At 48.3% G+C, this 18598-nt stretch overlaps 1 protein-coding gene across 1 annotated transcript in view; it reads left to right on the plus strand.

Annotated features, from left to right (window-relative positions):
• Positions 1 to 17987, plus strand: part of CDH1 (cadherin 1) — a gene marked incomplete at its 3' end in the record, with an annotated part of 66294 nt that extends 48307 nt beyond the window's left edge. The window contains exons 4-16 of the mRNA XM_084256582.1: positions 2810 to 2953; positions 3073 to 3228; positions 3917 to 4061; positions 4963 to 5138; positions 5404 to 5532; positions 7550 to 7732; positions 8840 to 9084; positions 10321 to 10466; positions 12940 to 13164; positions 13470 to 13703; positions 14819 to 14949; positions 15949 to 16092; positions 17778 to 17987. Coding sequence (XP_084112708.1) covers positions 2810 to 2953; positions 3073 to 3228; positions 3917 to 4061; positions 4963 to 5138; positions 5404 to 5532; positions 7550 to 7732; positions 8840 to 9084; positions 10321 to 10466; positions 12940 to 13164; positions 13470 to 13703; positions 14819 to 14949; positions 15949 to 16092; positions 17778 to 17987 — 2268 coding nt within the window. The remainder of the gene's footprint in view (positions 1 to 2809; positions 2954 to 3072; positions 3229 to 3916; positions 4062 to 4962; positions 5139 to 5403; positions 5533 to 7549; positions 7733 to 8839; positions 9085 to 10320; positions 10467 to 12939; positions 13165 to 13469; positions 13704 to 14818; positions 14950 to 15948; positions 16093 to 17777) is intronic.
• Between the last annotated feature and the right edge of the window lie 611 nt (positions 17988 to 18598).

Consider the following 18598-nt stretch of genomic DNA (forward strand, 5'->3'; position numbering starts at 1 on the left):
CCTGGGTCTGGCACATACCAGGAGCCCAGTAAATATTCAATCCACCTGGGCACACAGGTGGATTGGCTATGAGTGGAAGATGTCTGTCCATCCAGATTCTTGGCAACAATTTCTGAGAATTGTTACCTAAAGCCAAATGCCTTTGTCACTTTTTAAACTGTTCCCATGGTGCTTCCCACCAGAAGATGTCTCTCTGGGGGGCATTCTAGTTGTATCCTCCTCACTGCTTGGACGTGTGGAACATGTTGTAAGTGCCGGGGCCTTTCAGGCTGGCTCCTGTTTTTCTCCCTGAAGACTCTCGATGTCCTCAGAATTTAGTAGTTCTGCTAGATCTAATTTTACTCCTTGGTATTAGATCTAATTTTTCTCCTTGGCATTATTGAACAGACCAGAGAAATTTAGTAGAACTCTTTTAACATCGCTCCTTGGCTAATCTCTCCATTTAACTGCCATTCACAAAAACTCAGCATCGCGAGTTATTGCTGGGGTGCTGTATGTGGAATCCTTTTATGAACAAAAGCCTGGTCTGTCAACTTTTCCACCCCACCTCTGCCAACTTGCCTTTGTTTCCATGTCTGCTGTGTCATGATTAGGTTCAAATGTACAGTGTAGAAACCCACAAATTACAGTGATTTGTCTTTTACGAAATGGAGCATTTCTCTTTTAAGTTAAGAAATTCCAAGGGCAAATTGTGGCCAACAGGGAGACTCCTGAGTCAACAATAGCCCAGATTCCTCTTCTTTCTGCCCTGTCATCCTCAGCACAGTGCTTTCATCCTCAAGGATACCTCACAACCCAAAATGGCTGCTGGTGCTCCAGTCATCACATCTTTATTCTAGGTGATGAGTAAGGGGGTAGTGTATGATGTGTATAAAGTGAAGCGTAGGGTGTGGTGTTTTACTTGCACACACTGCATACTAAAGTTTGAGCTATATATAAAACATTTTTGTTTTTCAATAAGGGAAGGAAAACTGGATTATTGAGTAGTAGGTGGCAACTCTGTCATGCTGGTTTGAAATTGACTTTCATCTGTCTCTAGTTCAAGGGACGCTTGTGGAGTCAGGTGTCCTCCATTAGGAGAAGGGGTGATGATCTTAACCTTTTAATTCATACAAGAAAGATCTCGTGTCTATCAAAACATGTTATTGTAGACCTTCAAGTATACAGTCTGCTCAGTTTACCTCAGTAAAGTTAGGGGGAGAGGAGAGGATAAGACTAAATCCAACCTTCCACCTCTTTGTCTCTGGGTGAATTGCTCAGTCTGGCATCTTTGTTTTTGCTCGAGGGAAGAATGCCAAGTTCAGTGAGTTTAGGAATGATTCCCTTTCATTTCACACACAAAGATCTTAATGTTAGCTTTCTCATCCCTCTGTTTATCAGTTTATTATTTTCTGAAAATGTTCTGGGTCTTCATGTGAGCAGGACAGAATCTTCCTCTTCCAGGTGCCGGATGAATTTGTATTCACTCAGTGAAGCCCACTGGGCGCCCCGAATGCAGCCGGTGGTGACTCTAGGTTAGCACACGGCTTGACAACCAGTTTCACAGCCTGTTCCTCTGCTGGACCCAGATCCCAAAGCCAGCTTTATCAAAACCATAACTTGGTGTTTTCCAACTGGGCCAGGATAGCTATTATCTTAATTATTATCATTTATTGAGCACTTACTATGTCTCAGACACTATTTTAACTGCTTTATCTGCTGCATTAGTATCTAATTTAATCCTTTCAAGAACTCTGATATAGGTACTAATTTTATCCCCATTTTTTAGATGTTAAGAAACTGGGACAAAGAAGCTAAATAACCTCCCCAAGAGGAGGGGGGTGCCATAGTGAGGATTCGCAGCCTGGCTCTATAGCCTTCCTTTGGCACAGGGGCATTGCTTCTTTGCAGGTTCATGCAGGAAGGCGGGTGTGTGTGTAAAACAATATGCGGGGATGGAGGATGGCGAGGTTTTCTGATACCTGGTCTCATTTTATATCTGCCTTGTGTTTTGACCTAAAATTTCAAAGCAAGGAGCTAGGGCTGGAATACACTGGGCAAAGCGGTGACCAGTGACTGAGTGGGTGCTCGGACACATGGGAGCGGGTGGCGTTGTCCTCTGGAACCTTTGCTGTGTCCCCTCTAGACCACTTTAAGACACTTAAATAATTTGGAAGATCTTACCCTTCCATCTTCAACTATCTTATTTCCCTGTGTGTGCATAAAATTCTCTATCACACACAAAAACTGTTGATTCTAAGTCACAAAGGGGTGTTTTTGGTTCCCGTCCCAACACTTCCGTTTAGAACAAATGGAAACCATAATGACACAACAAGATTAAAGAATTTGTATTGATCACAAAGTAGCCCTTAGTACCAATTCCCAAAACTATGCATAGATCATTTCTGTTGTTCACTACACTTTGGGGGACCTGTATGAAAAAGAAACAGGAAAAGAAGATTAAAGCACCTGAATAAGCACTTGCTGAATAAGCTCCTCTAGTCAATCATCGGCCTATACTATACTATTAAAAATGAGAAGTGTGAGATGTAGGCTTGACATAGCTTGTAAAATAACAACAAACCCTCAAACCTTTAGGCATAATACGTAACGACTACTTGAACGCTGCACGCTTAAGAAAGACCCAAAGAGAACACAGTGTTGCGCGGCAAAGGGGTTTATTGGGTTTTGCTTGGACTGTTTTGGCATGAGGTGCAGCCATCCGCTGCCCGGGCTGGGCTGCTGATCGGGGGGTGGGGGGGGGGGTTGCTCTCTGACCTCTTGTTTCTCCAGAATTTTTTCATTTTGTTCTTTGTCTCTTTCCTTCCAGGACTCTCTGTCCAGGACGCAGGGGGAAGTGCTCACATTTCCCGGCTCCCACCAGGGGCTCAGAAGACAGAAGAGAGACTGGGTGATCCCCCCCATCAACTGCCCAGAAAATGAGAAAGGCCCGTTTCCCAAAACCGTGGTTCAGGTAGAGAAGGAAATTGTCTCTTTGGGAGGGATTGGGCAGAGGAGGACGAAGGAGAGAGAGAGAAATGACCCGTGTCAGGATCCTTCCTGGCTCATTCTTTTTTTTTCCTCTCTCTTCAGATTAAATCAAACAGGGACAAAGAAACCCAGGTTTTCTACAGCATCACTGGCCAAGGAGCGGACTCCCCTCCCGTGGGCGTGTTTGTCATTGAAAGAGAAACAGGGAAACTGAACGTGACGATGCCCCTGGACAGAGAACATATTCCCCAGTACATTGTGAGTAGCTCTGAGCTTCCCGGCGCGGGGACACCCCCTTCCAAAGGTTTCCGTCCCTCCACGTCGGAGCGCTAGATCCCCATGCGCCGAACATGTGCAGCGTTTAAGCGACACCTAGGCCTGTTCAGGGACAGGAGAACCTGGTAAAATTGGGGGGTGTTTCATTTTTTGTTCAGAATCGGGGGGGGGGGACAAGTTCTTAATGAGTTTAGCTCTAAGATGTTGACCTGGTCTTGGGATGAATGTCCCTGACTCAGAGGAAGAGGAGAGTGGTGGGACCGGGGAGCACAGACGATTGCTGAGCCCTGGATGTGACTCAGAGGCCGGGAGGTCGTGCGTTGAGGCCAAGGGCAGCAAAGCCCGGCGGGAACACTCACCTGGACATGGGCGTGCTCCTGCTGGGAGCAAGTCAGGCGTGTTTTCGGTTTCCACCGCCGTCTCCTTGGGCCCAGACCGCCAGCCCCGGCGCCGGCAATGGCGGGTGTGCTCTGCAGCCCGCAAGTCTGTTACACGCGCCAGGACCCCAGCCAGTGCCTTGACCTGGTGCGAGCAGAAGCACGAGTGTGAGGAAAGGGCCGGGAGGCAGGGCAAGGTGGCCAGGGAGCCCACCCTGCTGGGGTCTGCTCAATCCCTCCCGACTCTTCTCCCGCTCGGGGTCTGCGTCCTCCTCACTTGGCTCCTCTTGCAGCTCTTTTCTCACGCCGTGTCGTCTAACGGGGAGGCCATTGAAGACCCGATGGAGATTGTGATCACGGTGACGGATCAGAATGACAACAAGCCAGTGTTCGTCCAGCAGGTCTTTGAGGGGTCTGTCATGGAAGGTGCTCTTCCAGGTAGGCCCAACTAAGAGGCGCTGAGTACCCAGAAAGACACTTCGATTCTAAAGGCCCCAAAGTCAGCTCCTTCATAGGGACGGAAGTTGGGAAGCCAACTCCGTGTGTATTAGTTTACCTACAAAAAGACACAAAACTTTTCATCAGGGAAATGCAAACCTGACCCATAATGAGCCCTCACTGCACCCCAGGAGAATGGCTTATTGTACACAGATAGGGGACAAGTGTTGGGGGTCGTGCTTGTGGGAGTGCAGACTGGCACAGGCATGGAAAATGGGATGGTAGGGCCTCAAAATTGAGACAAGAATTGCTCTATGATCTAGCTATTCTACTTCTGGGTATTTGTCCTAAAAACACACTAGCACTCATTTGAAGGGATATGTAGACCCAGATGTTCATGGTAGCACTGTCAGTAGACGGACTTGGAGTTATTCTAGATGTTCTGGGAACTGGCCCTTTTGAATATTTGTAACCCAGTTACAGAGAGCGTCCACTTGAAAGCAATTATCTCAATCATTTTCTCTGATGCAACTGTGGCTGAACAGCAAACTGGAAATTTCTGTAACTTCACTCATTTTACACCCCGTTTACACAGGGTCAGAGACAGGGCACAATGTTTTAGTTTCAGGTTATTTCTTCCCCATATTCTTCCTCATGTGTACCCCACCCCCAGGCGCCCCCATCCAAAATACGAGCAGGGAAGCCGAGCTCTCGGAACAGTGCTCATTGGGTGGAGCGCTTGCTTCCTCCCCGGCACTCTAGCGAGACATTCAGAGATGAGCAAATGCATGAGGGGTGCCCTTCGCCCCTCCCCCAAACACTGGATAGGACCAAGGTGGTGGTATTGCACAGACCCCAGAGTGCAGCCTGACCGAGTCTTCCTCTCCTTCAATGCTTCCAGGGACCTCTGTGATGCAGGTCAATGCCACCGACGCGGACGATGACGTGCGCACCGACAACGCTGCCATCGGATACTCCATCCTCAGCCAGGATCCGGAGCTGCCGCACAAGAAGATGTTCACCATCCACAAGGAAACTGGCATCATCAGTGTGGTCACCACCGGCCTGGACCGGGAGGTACAGGGTCAGGAGGATCTGGTGGGCATGGGGTGGACTGACATTAGCTACACCCAATACAACAAAGCAAACCTCCTTTGATGCCAGTGGCCAGCGGGCATGGGGGTGGTGACGTCTGAGCTTGGCATGTAAACTCTGTCCAGGGGCCTTGCGCCTCGCAGGCAGGAATTTCAGCAGGTGATAAAAAACACTCTTGTATGCGGTGGGCTAGGCGGGGCCTGGCATGGCTGGTGGTCTGACTGGGATGTGATTCATCTTCCCGCAGAGTTTTCCCAAGTACACCCTGGTGGTTCAAGCTGCTGATATGAATGGTGACGGCTTAAGCACAACAGCAACAGCCGTGATCACAGTCACCGACAGCAACGATAACCCTCCCGTCTTCAACCCCACCACGGTAATTCTGCAGCTCTCTGGAGGGTTTCCGAGGAAGGGCCTTTGTTTCGCAGTTGCTCCTGGCCAGACTTTCGATAGCTTTCCCCAGACTCGAGGGGATGCTGACTTGAGGAGGAAGCCAACAGGAGTGGCAGTTGTCGCTGAGCTTCTTTGTTCCCTTTGTGACCTGGAGCCTATTGGCACAGGTTGGTGAAGGTCAGGGAGCACCTACTGTGTCCTTGTGTTGCGCATCTTGGTAGCAAATCATACCCGGTTTTAATTTTTCATCGAGCCAATATATTTTTTTTAAGATTTTTTTTTTAAAAAGTTATTTATTTTATACAAGAACCGGGGTACAGGCCAGATGTACGGGAGGGTGAGAGGATTCACCAGAGACAGAGCAGGGAACAGAACAGGCAGTGACCGAAATACACTGCTGAGGGGGGCAGCGGGCACGACAGGAGAGGTCTGCCGCGCCATGTGGGACCCTTGCTCCCTGGCTGGGATCGACTGGCACTGCAGAAGCTGTGGACAGCTTCACAGCATGGCGCTCAACCGCCTGCGCCACCAGGGGAGGCCCTCATTAAGCCAATATTAACCCAAGTCTACGCCAGGCAGTGTGGTAAACACTGAAGACAGAATCACAAAGCAAGCAGACAAGGATACTGCTCTCATGGAGTTGGTAGTCTAGCTGGGGGGGGGGGGGGGGGGGTGATAGGCACCTTGTGCAAAGTATTGTTTGCACTTGTATTAAACGCAGACAAGGAGAAAGCGGAGAGTCACCTAGAAAAAACCTAGGCCCTCTGTTAGCAACAGAGAGCTGCCTCTTGAGTTATAAGCAAACAGTCCTTTGTCTTCTTGTCCTGCGGTCATGGTCCATGACATCCACTGTCCCTTGTGGCCCAGCAGAGCTGCTGGAGCTTCGGCGTGTCTGTGCTTCCCTCAGGAAGGCGGTGGGGGCGGGAAGGCGTGCAGAAGGCATTACTGCTACGCCAGGTTCTCCTCGCCCTAGGAAGATATCTACAAAGAAGGCTGCACACACAGTGTTTTATCTGGGCACATAGCTGCCCCCAACAACATAGTGAAGAAGGGGAGAATGGATTTTTAGGAGACTAGAAGTGTCGCTATTCTAAGCTGAGCATGTGTGTATAAGAAGCGACCGACGTCTCACAATGACAGTGACAGGGAGTAACGTTTATTTTTTTTTTATTATTATTTTTTTTAATAGAGGCATGCTTTTTATTTATTTATTTATTTGTTTGTTTGTTTTGTTTATACATGCATTGGGTACAGTCAGAAGCACGGGAGGGTGGGAGAATTCACCAGAGCCAGAGCGGGGAGCAGAGCAGGCAGAAGGACCGAAGTACACTGCTGAGGGGAGCAGCGGGCGGCAGGAGAGGTCTGCGCACCATGTGGGACCCTCCTCCAGTGGCCGGGGAGCAGCCGGGGATCGAACCGGCGCTGCAGAGGCCGCAGGCTGCTTCGCAACCCAGCGCTCAACCGCTGCGCCACCGGGGAGGCCCCAGTAACGTTTATACTAAGACTGGATCGGAGGCTGGCAGTATGGGGCAGGAGACAGTGGAAGAGTGTTCTAGGCAGAGGGATTAGCACGAGCACGGTGCCGTGAATCCAGAGCAAGCTTGATGCACAGCAAGGACCGAAAACCTTGTGATGAGATGGAGGTGGGATGCTGGGAGCCCTTGTAGACTGACATGAGAATTTTAGAAGCCAGCCTGAGTGCAAGGGGATGTCCCCAAAGCGTGGGGTAGCAGTGGTGTGGACCACTCTACGCCCCTTGCTCAAGACCACAGTCAGCAATGAGGCCAGCGTGCTGAGCTCTTGGAGGGACCTGCACTTTTCAGCTTCCTGTATGTGGACCGACTCCAGAAGGGGGCATCCTCGACTTCCATCAGAGTGGGCCCCTCCTGAGACCTCTCCACAGAAGGGCTCTCAAAGTATTCCCTGAGCCCCCAGAGATCCTTCTGCACTATCGGGACTGGGTGCCTCCTGATTGACCCATCTTCCTTTTTGCTCTGCAGTACGAGGGGTCAGTGTTGGAGAACCAGGTTGATGCCTACATCACCACCCTCAAAGTGACCGATGACGACGCCCCCAACACCCCGGCGTGGAGAGCTGTGTACACCATATTAAATGATAACGAGGGGCAATTTGTTGTCACCACAGACCCAGTCACCAACGACGGCATTCTGAAGACGGCTAAGGTTTGTACTGGGAGCTGGTAAGATGCAGAAACTGACAGCCCTGCGCCCACTCCCTGGCCTCAGTGTCTTCTTGGGTGGGTCAGCCCCTAACATGGCCCGCTGTGCTGATCCACACCAAACTCCATGTTCTGCCTCGAAGCTTAGTGGTACCAGGGCAGGGGTATGTGCTGTCACGGAGGGCATGTACATTCTTATCATCTCCAGGGAGTAACTGACTGTGCTAGTATTTGTTAACTGAGGGTCTGCCATGTGAGATTTTGGGGGAGTTCTTTATTCTTTGAGGTTGCATCACATACTATAGCTGCATGTGAGTCATGGGGAGCTTGGAAGAACATCAATGCCCAGGCCCCAGCCTTTGAGATTGTGATTTACTGGCTCTGGGGTTAGGGCCCAGGCGTCCATATTCTGGTTTTTTTTTGGTTGTTTTTTTTTAAAGGTTTATTAATTTTTATACACGAACCGGGGTACAGGCCAGATGCGCGGGAGGGTGAGAGGAGTCACCAGAGACAGAGCAGGGAACAGAACAGGCAGACTGAAGAAATACACTGCTGAGGGGAGCAGCGGGCGAGACAGGAGAGGTCTGCTGCGCCAGGTGGGATTCTCGCCGGCCAGGATCAAACCCGTGCTGCAGAGGCTGCAGACAGCTTCACAGTGTGGCGCTCAACCGCCTGTGCCACCAGGGAGGCCCCGTCCATATTTTTTTTTTTAAGATTTATTTATTTATGCATGCAAGAGCTGGGTTATAGGCCAGAGCTGTGGGGGATGAGAGGATTCACCAGAGATAGAGTGGGGAACAGAACAGGCAGACTCACTGCTGAGGGGAGCTGCGGCTGAGACAGGAGAGGTCTGCTTCACAATGTGGGTAGCTCCCTGGCTGGCTGGGAATCGAACTTGTGCTGCAGAGACTGCGGATTGCTTCATAGTGCGGTGCTTAATCCCTTGCACCAGCAGGGAGGCCCCCCGTCCATATTCTTGAAAAGCAAGTTTGCTTTTCCTAATGCGGTCAGATGTGAGAGTCACTGATATATTGCTTATCTAAAGTGATAATCAAGGATTTTTTTTTTTCCAACATGAAATATATTTAACTCACTTTCCCCTGCTCTTTAGGGCTTGGATTTTGAGGCCAAGCAGAAGTATGTTCTACGTGTGATCGTGACAAACGAGGTCGCCTTTGAAGTCCAGCTCCAGACCTCCACAGCCACCGTGACCGTCACCGTGAAGGACGTGAACGAAGACCCCATCTTTGTACCTCCTCAAAAGAGGGTGGAAGTGCCCGAAGACTTGGGTGTGGGCCAGGAAATCACGTCCTACACAGCCCAAGATCCGGACCACTTTATGAAGCAGAAGCTAACGTAAGTGTGAGGGCTTCACCCTGACCGCAGTCCCCTCCGGCCATTCCAGGTTCTCTGTGCGTCCTCTGAGTTCCTGTACGTTAAACTCAGCTCCAGATGCTAAACACACAAACCAACCCACAACACCTCTATCATTTGTAGGATAATCTTAATTTTTGAGCACTGGTCACATCCATGGTGCTCCCACGGGACTGTAGTGAATGTAACTCAAAGGCAACACTAAGAGCGCAAACCCACCTGTGTGTTAGCTACTATGATTTCAGGCACCTTGGTCACTGTCTGCCTGCTAGTATGGACTGCTGAGGACAGTATCAGGACAATGTCAATTTCAGTCACTGATGTGCATTCACAGTTTAAGTGTCTCCTGAAATCAATGCCTGCGGTTATTCTGGGAAGTGCCGATTCCCTAGTGAAAGGGCTCACCAGCCCCTTGCATGGAGGGGCTGTACAAGGGTCTAGCTGCTGATGGAGGTAAGCAGAGTTCACCTCCTTCTGTCCATCCCCCGCTTCTTGCTTCTTTTTCTTCCCCAACACATACTGTGGGCACTCAATGGCACATGACCCCGAATATGGCAGAAGGGTAGGGTCACTGCCACAGATGAGTTACAAGGCAAATCAATCAAATCAAGCTGTATTGCGTACAGCAGGAGATTGACTATTCAAATGATCCAAGTATAATTTTTTTAATTCTTTTTTTAAAAATTTATTTCTTTGTGCATACAAGAATTGGGGTACAGGCCAGAGATGCGGGAGGTGAGAGGATTCACCAGAGACAGAGTGGGGAACAGAACAGGCAGATCGACGGAAATACACTGCTGAGGGAAGCAGCGTGTGAGACAGGAGAGGTCTGCTGCGCCATGTGGGTTGCTCCCTGGCCAGGGATTGAACTTGTGCTTGTGCTGCAGTGGCTGGGGACAGCTTCATAGGTTGTGTTTTAACCCCTTGCGCTGACTTACTGTTTTTGCTGGGTATACCTGTGGCATTACATGTTTTTAGAAAATACTTAGTAGGGGTATATGTGGATGTGTTTACAGAAATCTTACGCGATTTGATTTAAAATACTCTAATCGTGTACATGTCATCAGTGTACTGTTCATGATGTGGGTTTACTTTCATGTGATCCAAAATATATGTGTTTTTAATTGCAGTAAATATAGGAACAAAGGAACTTAGCAGCCTTGAGCTACCCGCTGTTGCTGTTTCATCCTAAACCAGAGCTGCTTTCGGCCTTTTCAGGTATCGGATTTGGAGAGATACCGCCAATTGGCTGGAGATAAATCCAGAGACTGGAGCCATTTTCACGCGGGCTGAGATGGACAGAGAGGACTCTGAGCACGTGAAGAACAGCACGTACACGGCCCTCATTATAGCCACCGATGACGGTAAGGTTGGACCTGCCACCTGGTCTTTGGCCTCATGCTCCGGGCTAGCTTGCTTCCCCCCGCCTGCCTCCAACCATGCTTTGGGAGGCAGGCGTTTTTTGGTTTTTTTGTTTGTTTGTTTTTTAAGAATGTCTTCTCATTGTCAACAATGCAAACAACTCAAGTCAAGCAAAAAGTTCATGTTCTCCAGTCTGTCTATATTTGAACCCCACTTCTTCCTCACATGACCCAGGCTGCCTGGGCTTAGATCCTGTGTGGCCTTGGACTTATTACCTTATTTTTATGTACCTGTTACTTTATCTGACAAAAGGATACTGTCACATCTGATTGAGTTAATTTACATAAAAGTGCTAGCAGAATGACTTATCACATATGGCTACGTAAAGATGGCCATCATCAGTGAAATATGGCCTCTTCCAGATTCTGTATGTGACTACACTTATATGCACACAGAAGTACAATTTATTATTTTTTTTAATGCTTTATGTATTTATCTACACAAGAACTGGGGCACAGCCAGAGGTGTGGGAGGGTGAGAGGCCTCACCAGACAGAGTGGGGAACAGAACAGGCAGATGGACCGAAAACACTGGTGAGGGGAGCAGTGGGCGAGACAGGAGAGGTCTGCTGTGCCATGTGGGTATCTCCCTGGCCAGCCGGGAATCGAACTGGCGCTACAGAGGCTGTGGACAGCTTCACAGCGCTGCGCTAATGCCCCTGAGCCATCAGGGAGGCCCAGAAGTACAATTTATTATAACTGTCTAGCTTATTGCTTTTCTTTATTAAACGCAGAAAGACACTTAGAATGTCAGTTTTAAAAAGTGAATGTAAAATGTATCTTTAAGACAGATCCATGGTACATGTAAATAATGTTAGATAAATCTAGCAAATGGAACCACACATTAAAGGAAATGTTCATTATTTCCATGAGTGATGAGTAAGCATCCTTGTACATGCCTCTATGTCCCAATATCTCACTTGGATGCTCAGAAGCAGAATCACTGTTACAGAGACCTGCTTCTTTCCTCTCCTTCCCCCACCTCCTGAGGTAAGTAATTCTAGGTTGACAATCTGGAAAGCAGAGGGCAAGGCAGGTTAGGCCGTGATGGGGCCGCGTGCAGCTGCTGAATGGTGCGACACTCTGCACTGGGAGCCCGCCGTGGAAGGATAAGCCTGGGCTCGTCAGTTCAAATCTAAAACCTGCTCCCAGACCTGTAATTTGGGAGTAGGCTGATGGGAAGCAGAGAGCAGGGCAAGCCCCGCCATGATGGGGTGCCAATTGCAGGGTGCTTTTGCAGAAAGGGAATGTTAGCTGCTGCCTCAGCTGCCCTGCTACCCGTGAGTGGAAGAAATGCCAATAAGCCTCAGGGTGGCAAACTTTCAGTAAGTGACCGGGGAGTAATATTTTAGCCTGGGAGGCCACCAAACAGTTTGTAGCTTAAAAGCAGCCTAGACAGCCTGTAAGAGATAATATAGCGGGGCTCCTCTGGGGCGACAAGTCCTTAGTTTGCTGACCTGCAGCATTCTGATGGCTCAGGAGTGGTGGTTCTGAATGATTCCTCCAAGTGTTACTATGATGGTGCATGACTCAAAGTGTTGTAAGGTTTAATTGCAGAGTGAGGTTTCTCAGAAAATATGAGCTAATTCAAAATGTAAAACAAAAGATATTTAAATTATACTTGATATTACAAAAAGGTCCACCCAGGGATAAATGGATAAACAAAATGTATGTACCTCAAATGGGATGTTTTCAGCCTTAAAAAGGCATGGGGAAGAGCATTGAGGACATGGAAAAATTATGGATTGCACAACAGAGTGAATATCACTTATACTGTGATATTAGACTGAAAATGATTAAGATCGAACATTAGACTGAATGATTAAGATATTTTATGCTGTTATTTTTCATCCTTTTTTAAAAACGGAAAAAGTCGATACATTCTCATCATTCACATCTGTTAACAGGTTTGAGATGTAGACCTCTTTCCCCTATAATATATTAATATTGATGATTTTTCTTCCTTCAGTTTCTTTATAGTCTCAGGTGTCAGGCTGTAAACAAGGTGCAGATAGAAGTGCGAGTTGTTGTTTGAAAAGCAACTTGCAGGACGTTGCTCTAATCATGACATTAAAACTATAGAAGATCAGAAAGGGAGGACCTGGTAGGCAACAGCGAGGACTTCTTTGGGTGGTTAAGTGATTCATAGTGGGTAGTGGGCAGGTGCTTAAAGGACAGCTCTGTGGAGGCAGGAGGGTGTCTGCGGTGTGAGGAATAACTTGAATAATTGTGTTGCCCACGTGGGGAATGGACACAGGGGCGAGGAAGCCGCAGGCACGGCAGCACGGCAGGCTCTGTGGGTGGGGTGGTGATGGGTCCCTGGAGAGCCAGACCGGATTTGAATTTGGTCTGATGGAGCTAATATGGATTCATCCGTGTTCCTGAAGATGCTACCTTCCTCTGTATTTTCTCTTAGGTTCTCCAGCTATGACAGGAACGGGAACCCTCCTCCTTTTCCTGCTTGATGTGAATGACAATGCCCCCATACCAGATCCTCGAAACGTTGATTTCTGCCAGAGGAACCCTCAGCCTCAGGACATCACCATCATTGATCCCGATCTTCCCCCCAACACGTTTCCCTTCACAGCAGAACTGATCCATGGCTCAAGCGCCAACTGGACCGTTCAGTACAAAGAGTTAGGTGGGAACTCGGCCCATTTAGTCACCCGTGTTTCCTTGGCCCCTGTGACTTTTCTGAATGTCCCTTCTCAGCTTTCAGATGTCACCCCTTGCCATTGGTACTTGTTTCCTTGCCACTTCTACCTTTGAGGAATTCTAACCCTTTCCTTTCTGGGATGCCAACTCTGCCACACTGCCCAGTAATCACAGTCCAGGCAGATGTTTTCTTTATTCACTTTGGAATGTCTTTCATTCCCTTGTAATTTTATTCTAGAATGAGCTTTTTCCTTCCCTTTCCCCATTGTATTTTTTGTTGCTTCTTTTCAGACAAGGAATCTATCATTTTGATGCCCAAGAAATCCTTAGAATTGGGCGAGCACAAAATAAGTCTCAAGCTCACAGATAACGAGCAAAAAGACCAGGTGACCACCTTAGATGCGTATGTGTGTGACTGTGAAGGGCCTGTCACCAACAAATGTAAGCGTGCCGTGCCACTTGCCGAAGCTGGATTGCAAGTTCCTGCTCTCCTGGGCATACTTGGAGGAATCCTCGCTTTCCTGAGTAAGTACAAGCAGCAGGTTGCCTTATAAGCCTTTGACTTATAAACATGGGGAGGTTCATCTCTTACTGAACATTGCTGGCTTGTGGGTCTAAGGTCAAAACGCAGCCTGTTCTGTTAAGTCAACACAGAACCCCATCCTTCTACTAAGTTGTGCTTTCATCCTTCAAGAAGGTATTGATCGAGCTCGAGTATATACTGACCATGTGTGCTGGACCAGGATGAGAATTCTGGTCCAGCAGGTATGGGGTAGGGCCTCAGCTTCCACATTTCTTACCAGTTCTCAGTTAGGCACACAGGACCTTGGCCACACTCGAGGCAGCGAGGCCCTGTGGCACTGTCCTCAGCAGCACGGCCAGAGCAAGCGAGCTCCCCACCGCTTCTACATTCCACCCTGGAGGAAGGCTGATCGGGGAGTGGAAGGCACCTACCTTGGAGACTGCATGTGGGGGACACACACGCACACGCTCCTGCCTCCATGGGAGCCTGCAAGTTCCCAGTCTAAACTGGGTGTTCACACACCCAATTAAACTTGGCAGTGGGGCGGGCGTGCACGGTGTCAGTGACTAAGAGGAAGGGAGGGTTGTATAGTACACTCAGGGACAGTCACACAGTGAAATCACCTAGTGGCACCTTTCTCAGAATGTATCCCTGTTGTTAAGCAACTTATGACATCCTAGAAATAGCCCAAGATCAGATGAGAACTTTGGAAATTGATTTTTATAGGCTGTGCCCACCCCCTTTAACTGATTATGTTTGTATCAACCCCATTTAGGCTGACAGTCCTGTTCCGTGGCTCTAACCACTCAAAGCCCAAGTCCTGCCCGTGTGCCACCCATCCCTGCAGGCACCCTCCTGACCTTGTCTCCACTTGTCTCACCTCACTCGCCGTACACTGACCTCCCCTTTCCTTCCTCACACCAGCATGCTCCTGCACAGGGCCTTTGCCCATAACACGCCCCTGGATTTGGGGAAATAGCTGCCTGAGTTCACATGAACCGCCATTCTGTCATGCTGCAGATGTTAACTTTAGGGGATGGGAGAGCCACCAGCCTGGTGTGCATGGCAGGGGTGCAAATAGTCGCTTGGGTCCTCACGGTTCTCTCCTCCTCCCCAGTCCTAGTCCTGCTGCTCCTCTTGCTCATCCGGAGGAGAAGAGTGGTCAAGGAGCCCTTACTACCCCCTGAAGATGACACCAGAGATAATGTTTACTACTATGATGAAGAAGGAGGCGGAGAAGAAGACCAGGTGGGTCTTTTAAACTGTGGTGAGAAGCTTAATGGGATCTCAACGTGGAGGAAGCAATGGCCAGGACAAGGCAAACAGCTGCAGCAGCTCTGTGTCACTGTGTGGATTTTAAGCTAGGAAGAGAGACATGGTCATTAGCCATCACCATCGCTGTACCTTTGCTAACATTGATCGCTTACTGTTGTGCACCAGGTTGAATGAGCAGAGGTAGGGAGCAGCTGAGGAACCTGCCCGGTCACAACTAGGAAGGCTGTTGTTCATTCTCATTCAGAACTACTCTCAGGACATGAGCTGAAATTACCTCAATGAACAACTGATCTGTTTGAATAGTTGGTTTCCCTTGCACTTTTAGCTGTGCGAACTTATTTTTGCTTTTTGTATTCTTAGATTTTTTTTTTTATTTTCCCTGCTTGTGGAGATGATCTTAATTATCCTCATGCAGGGATTTTCCAGAGTGTTTGCAAACGGCCTATTCTCCTTAGAAAGGGAAATAGAGAGGACTTCTCCCAGAGTTCTGCTTTAGATTCAGGCCATAAAGTGAGGACTGTGAGTTCTGGATATGGAATAACAGCTATTGATTCAAATGTCAGTGCTTGCTTTGGGGATCAGGCTTTCACATGGGGAGGTCTGAAATACTCAGTCTAGAGCAGCTGGGCTCAGTGGCTCTATTTTGAGTTGTGTCTGGGGCTGTGTCTGCATCAATTTGTATCAGCAGGTTAGTCAAATGTGCACGTAAAGCCTAGACTTATGTCCGTGTGTTACTGGCCCCTGGACAAGTCCTACGACAAAGCCCAAATTAATGGATAAGAAAGGTACAGTTAACTTACCTGTAACCGCTCCTCACGACTGTTCCGTCCATGCATTTCCAGAGCTCTTCTGGCGACTCTTAGGTTGAAAACTATAACGGTGGTGGCTAAGGCATTAGGCAGTGCTGCAGTCTGTAAGCCCGAGTGAGTCCTGGATTTATAACTTTTTTTACTTTTACCTTTCTCTTTAAAGGATTTTGACTTAAGCCAGTTGCATAGAGGCCTGGATGCTCGGCCTGAAGTGACACGCAATGATGTGGCACCAACCCTAATGACCGTGCCTCAGTACCGACCGCGCCCTGCCAATCCTGACGAAATTGGAAACTTTATCGATGAAGTAAGCAAAGTCAAAAGGCAACACACATCTCACCCCAAAATTTAGAAAGGAGCAGTTGTGTCAAAGTAAGAGAAGGAGTCATGAGATTCTTTGCATGTCCTCACCGTACATGATGTCTGAGCCCTATTTTTTTTTGGTGTCTCACCATTTCAGAACTAACAGCATTTAGAATTGGTTGCAGTGAATTGGCAGAGTTCATACAGTAAACTAAGAATTCAAAGTAGATACAACTTGGTTTTATTCATGCATCCCTTTCCTCTGCATCCCACTATGGTATGCAATAGGTTGGGATAGAGTAGTAAATGTATATCACAAATCTGCCCCCAGGGCCAGAAAAATAACACTGCTACTCTATGCATTCAGCTGTAGATACCAGAGGCTTAAGCAGATTTTGTGCAAACAGAAGGCTGAGGTAAGTAGTCTAGGTTAGTGCAATAGCCTTTTCCAACTTTATGCTACCTGATCCAAGTGTGCAGATCCTTGTTCTCTGGCTTGTTGCTTTGTAAGCACAAGATGGTTGCCACACTTCCAGGCCTTTAGTCTGTATTCCAGTCAAGCAGCAGGCAGGGCAGCAGAGAGAGCAAATCCCTTTCTTCTCTAGCAAGCTGTCGTGCACCCGAAGCTGCTGTGAACTTGCCATTACATGGTCTTGATGAAAACGGTCAACAAAATGATCTCTGTCTGTAAGGGATGGTGGAAAATAAGTCATGAAATTAATGAGATTTTAAGATAAGATGAGGAAGAACTAGGGGTAGGAACACTGGTGCCAGAATAGACTGATTTTCAGGTTTTTTTCCTGAAGGTCTTTGGGTGCTCTGTGGGAGTCTTTAGGAAGGGACTGCTTTTGCTTGCTGCTGGATTGTCACCAGAAATTCCACGAAGTATAGCAGTGGGGAGGTAGCCCAGCCACGGGCTCTTTGAAAGGGCCCATTTAGGGCCTCCCCGGTGGCACAGCAGTTGAGCGCTGGGTTGCAAGGCTGCCCGCAGCCTCTGCAGCGCCAGTTCGATCCCCGGCTGCTCCCCGGCCACCAGAGGAGGGTCCCACATGGCGCGCAGACCTCTCCTACCACCCGCTGCTCCCCTCAGCAGTGTGCTTCGGTCCTTCTGCCTGCTCTGCTCCCCGCTCTGGCTCTAGTGAATTCTCTCACCCTCCCGCCCTTCTGACTATACCCAGTGCTTTTATAAATAAATGAATAAATAAATAAATAAATCTTTAAAAAAATAAAAAGGGCCCATTTAAATCATGCCTCTGAGATGTATTTGGAGTCGGGTTTTTTCCTCAATCCACATGCCCTTGCAGCCTGTTTTTCAATCACCAAAATGTTTGCAATTTTAAAAATGTGAGTTATAAAAATACATAAAGAAAATTGAGTCCTTCCTGACCTTTCCAGGCTGAAAATGTAGCCTGGACCACCGTCCTCATTGTTTTTAGCTCTGCCCGTTCTGATGGTTCGGTGCCTCTCTCCTGGCTATACAATTTACCATTTTGCTTTAGAGGGAGAAGACACACATCTGCCTTTGTGTCAGTGTCATACAGGTGTCCCCGGCAGTGGTTGCTGCTCCTGGAGCCCCAAGGAGGGGGAGGGTGTGTCATTGTGTAGGTACTTCAGGCATCAGGAGGCGGCTGTGGGCCTGAGAGGACAGGTATGAGATTCCGTTAACTGAGAGGTCCTCTTCTCCTCCAGAACCTGAAGGCGGCGGACGGTGACCCCACAGCCCCACCTTACGACTCTCTGCTGGTGTTTGACTACGAAGGAAATGGTTCCGAAGCTTCCAGTCTGAGCTCTCTGAACTCCTCAGAGTCGGACCAGGACCAGGACTATGACTACCTGAACGAGTGGGGCAATCGCTTCAAGAAGCTGGCCGACATGTACGGCGGCGGAGAGGACGACTAGGACTCGAGACAGACGCGGAGAGCCAGGTCTCTGTACTCGTGTGCTCAGAAATGTTTTTCAATTCCTCTCACTTGAATTTCTGGGGCAGAGAGACTGATCGGGAAAGAAGTTAGAATTTTTTACTTTCTAGATGTAATCTGTATGTGCTACAAAGGTTGACCTACTGCTTGGATGCTACATGGTGGCAACGTCCAAAAGATACCCTACTGCCCGTCTTGTTTTGTACGTAGGCAATCTGTAATTGGCTCATAAACATAAGCTTTTCCTCTCCTATTGCGGCACTGGTCTTTCAGCTTCTCAAATCCACTAAGAATTCCTTTGAATTCCATTACATTGCCCCAGACAGTTGTTGTCAGGAGCAGAAAGTGTGCGTTCTTAGATTTTTTTTTTTTCCTTTGGTCTGCCCACTGTGTCCTCCAGTGCTTTCATAGCTTTCCTTTTCTAGCTCCTGAGCACGTAACCTGAAATGGGCATCTGCCCATTTACTTGCTCTGAGTTGGAATGGAATGTCCTAAGAATGTCAATAAATGGTACTGTGGTTCTAAACATGAACTCTTAACCCAGAAAATGTGATGAACTTTCAGATACCACTTACTTTTTACTGTTTTTCA

Source organism: Talpa europaea (genome assembly GCF_964194135.1).
Source record: "Talpa europaea genome assembly, chromosome: 16".
In the NCBI taxonomy this organism is placed as follows: Eukaryota; Metazoa; Chordata; class Mammalia; order Eulipotyphla; family Talpidae; genus Talpa; species Talpa europaea.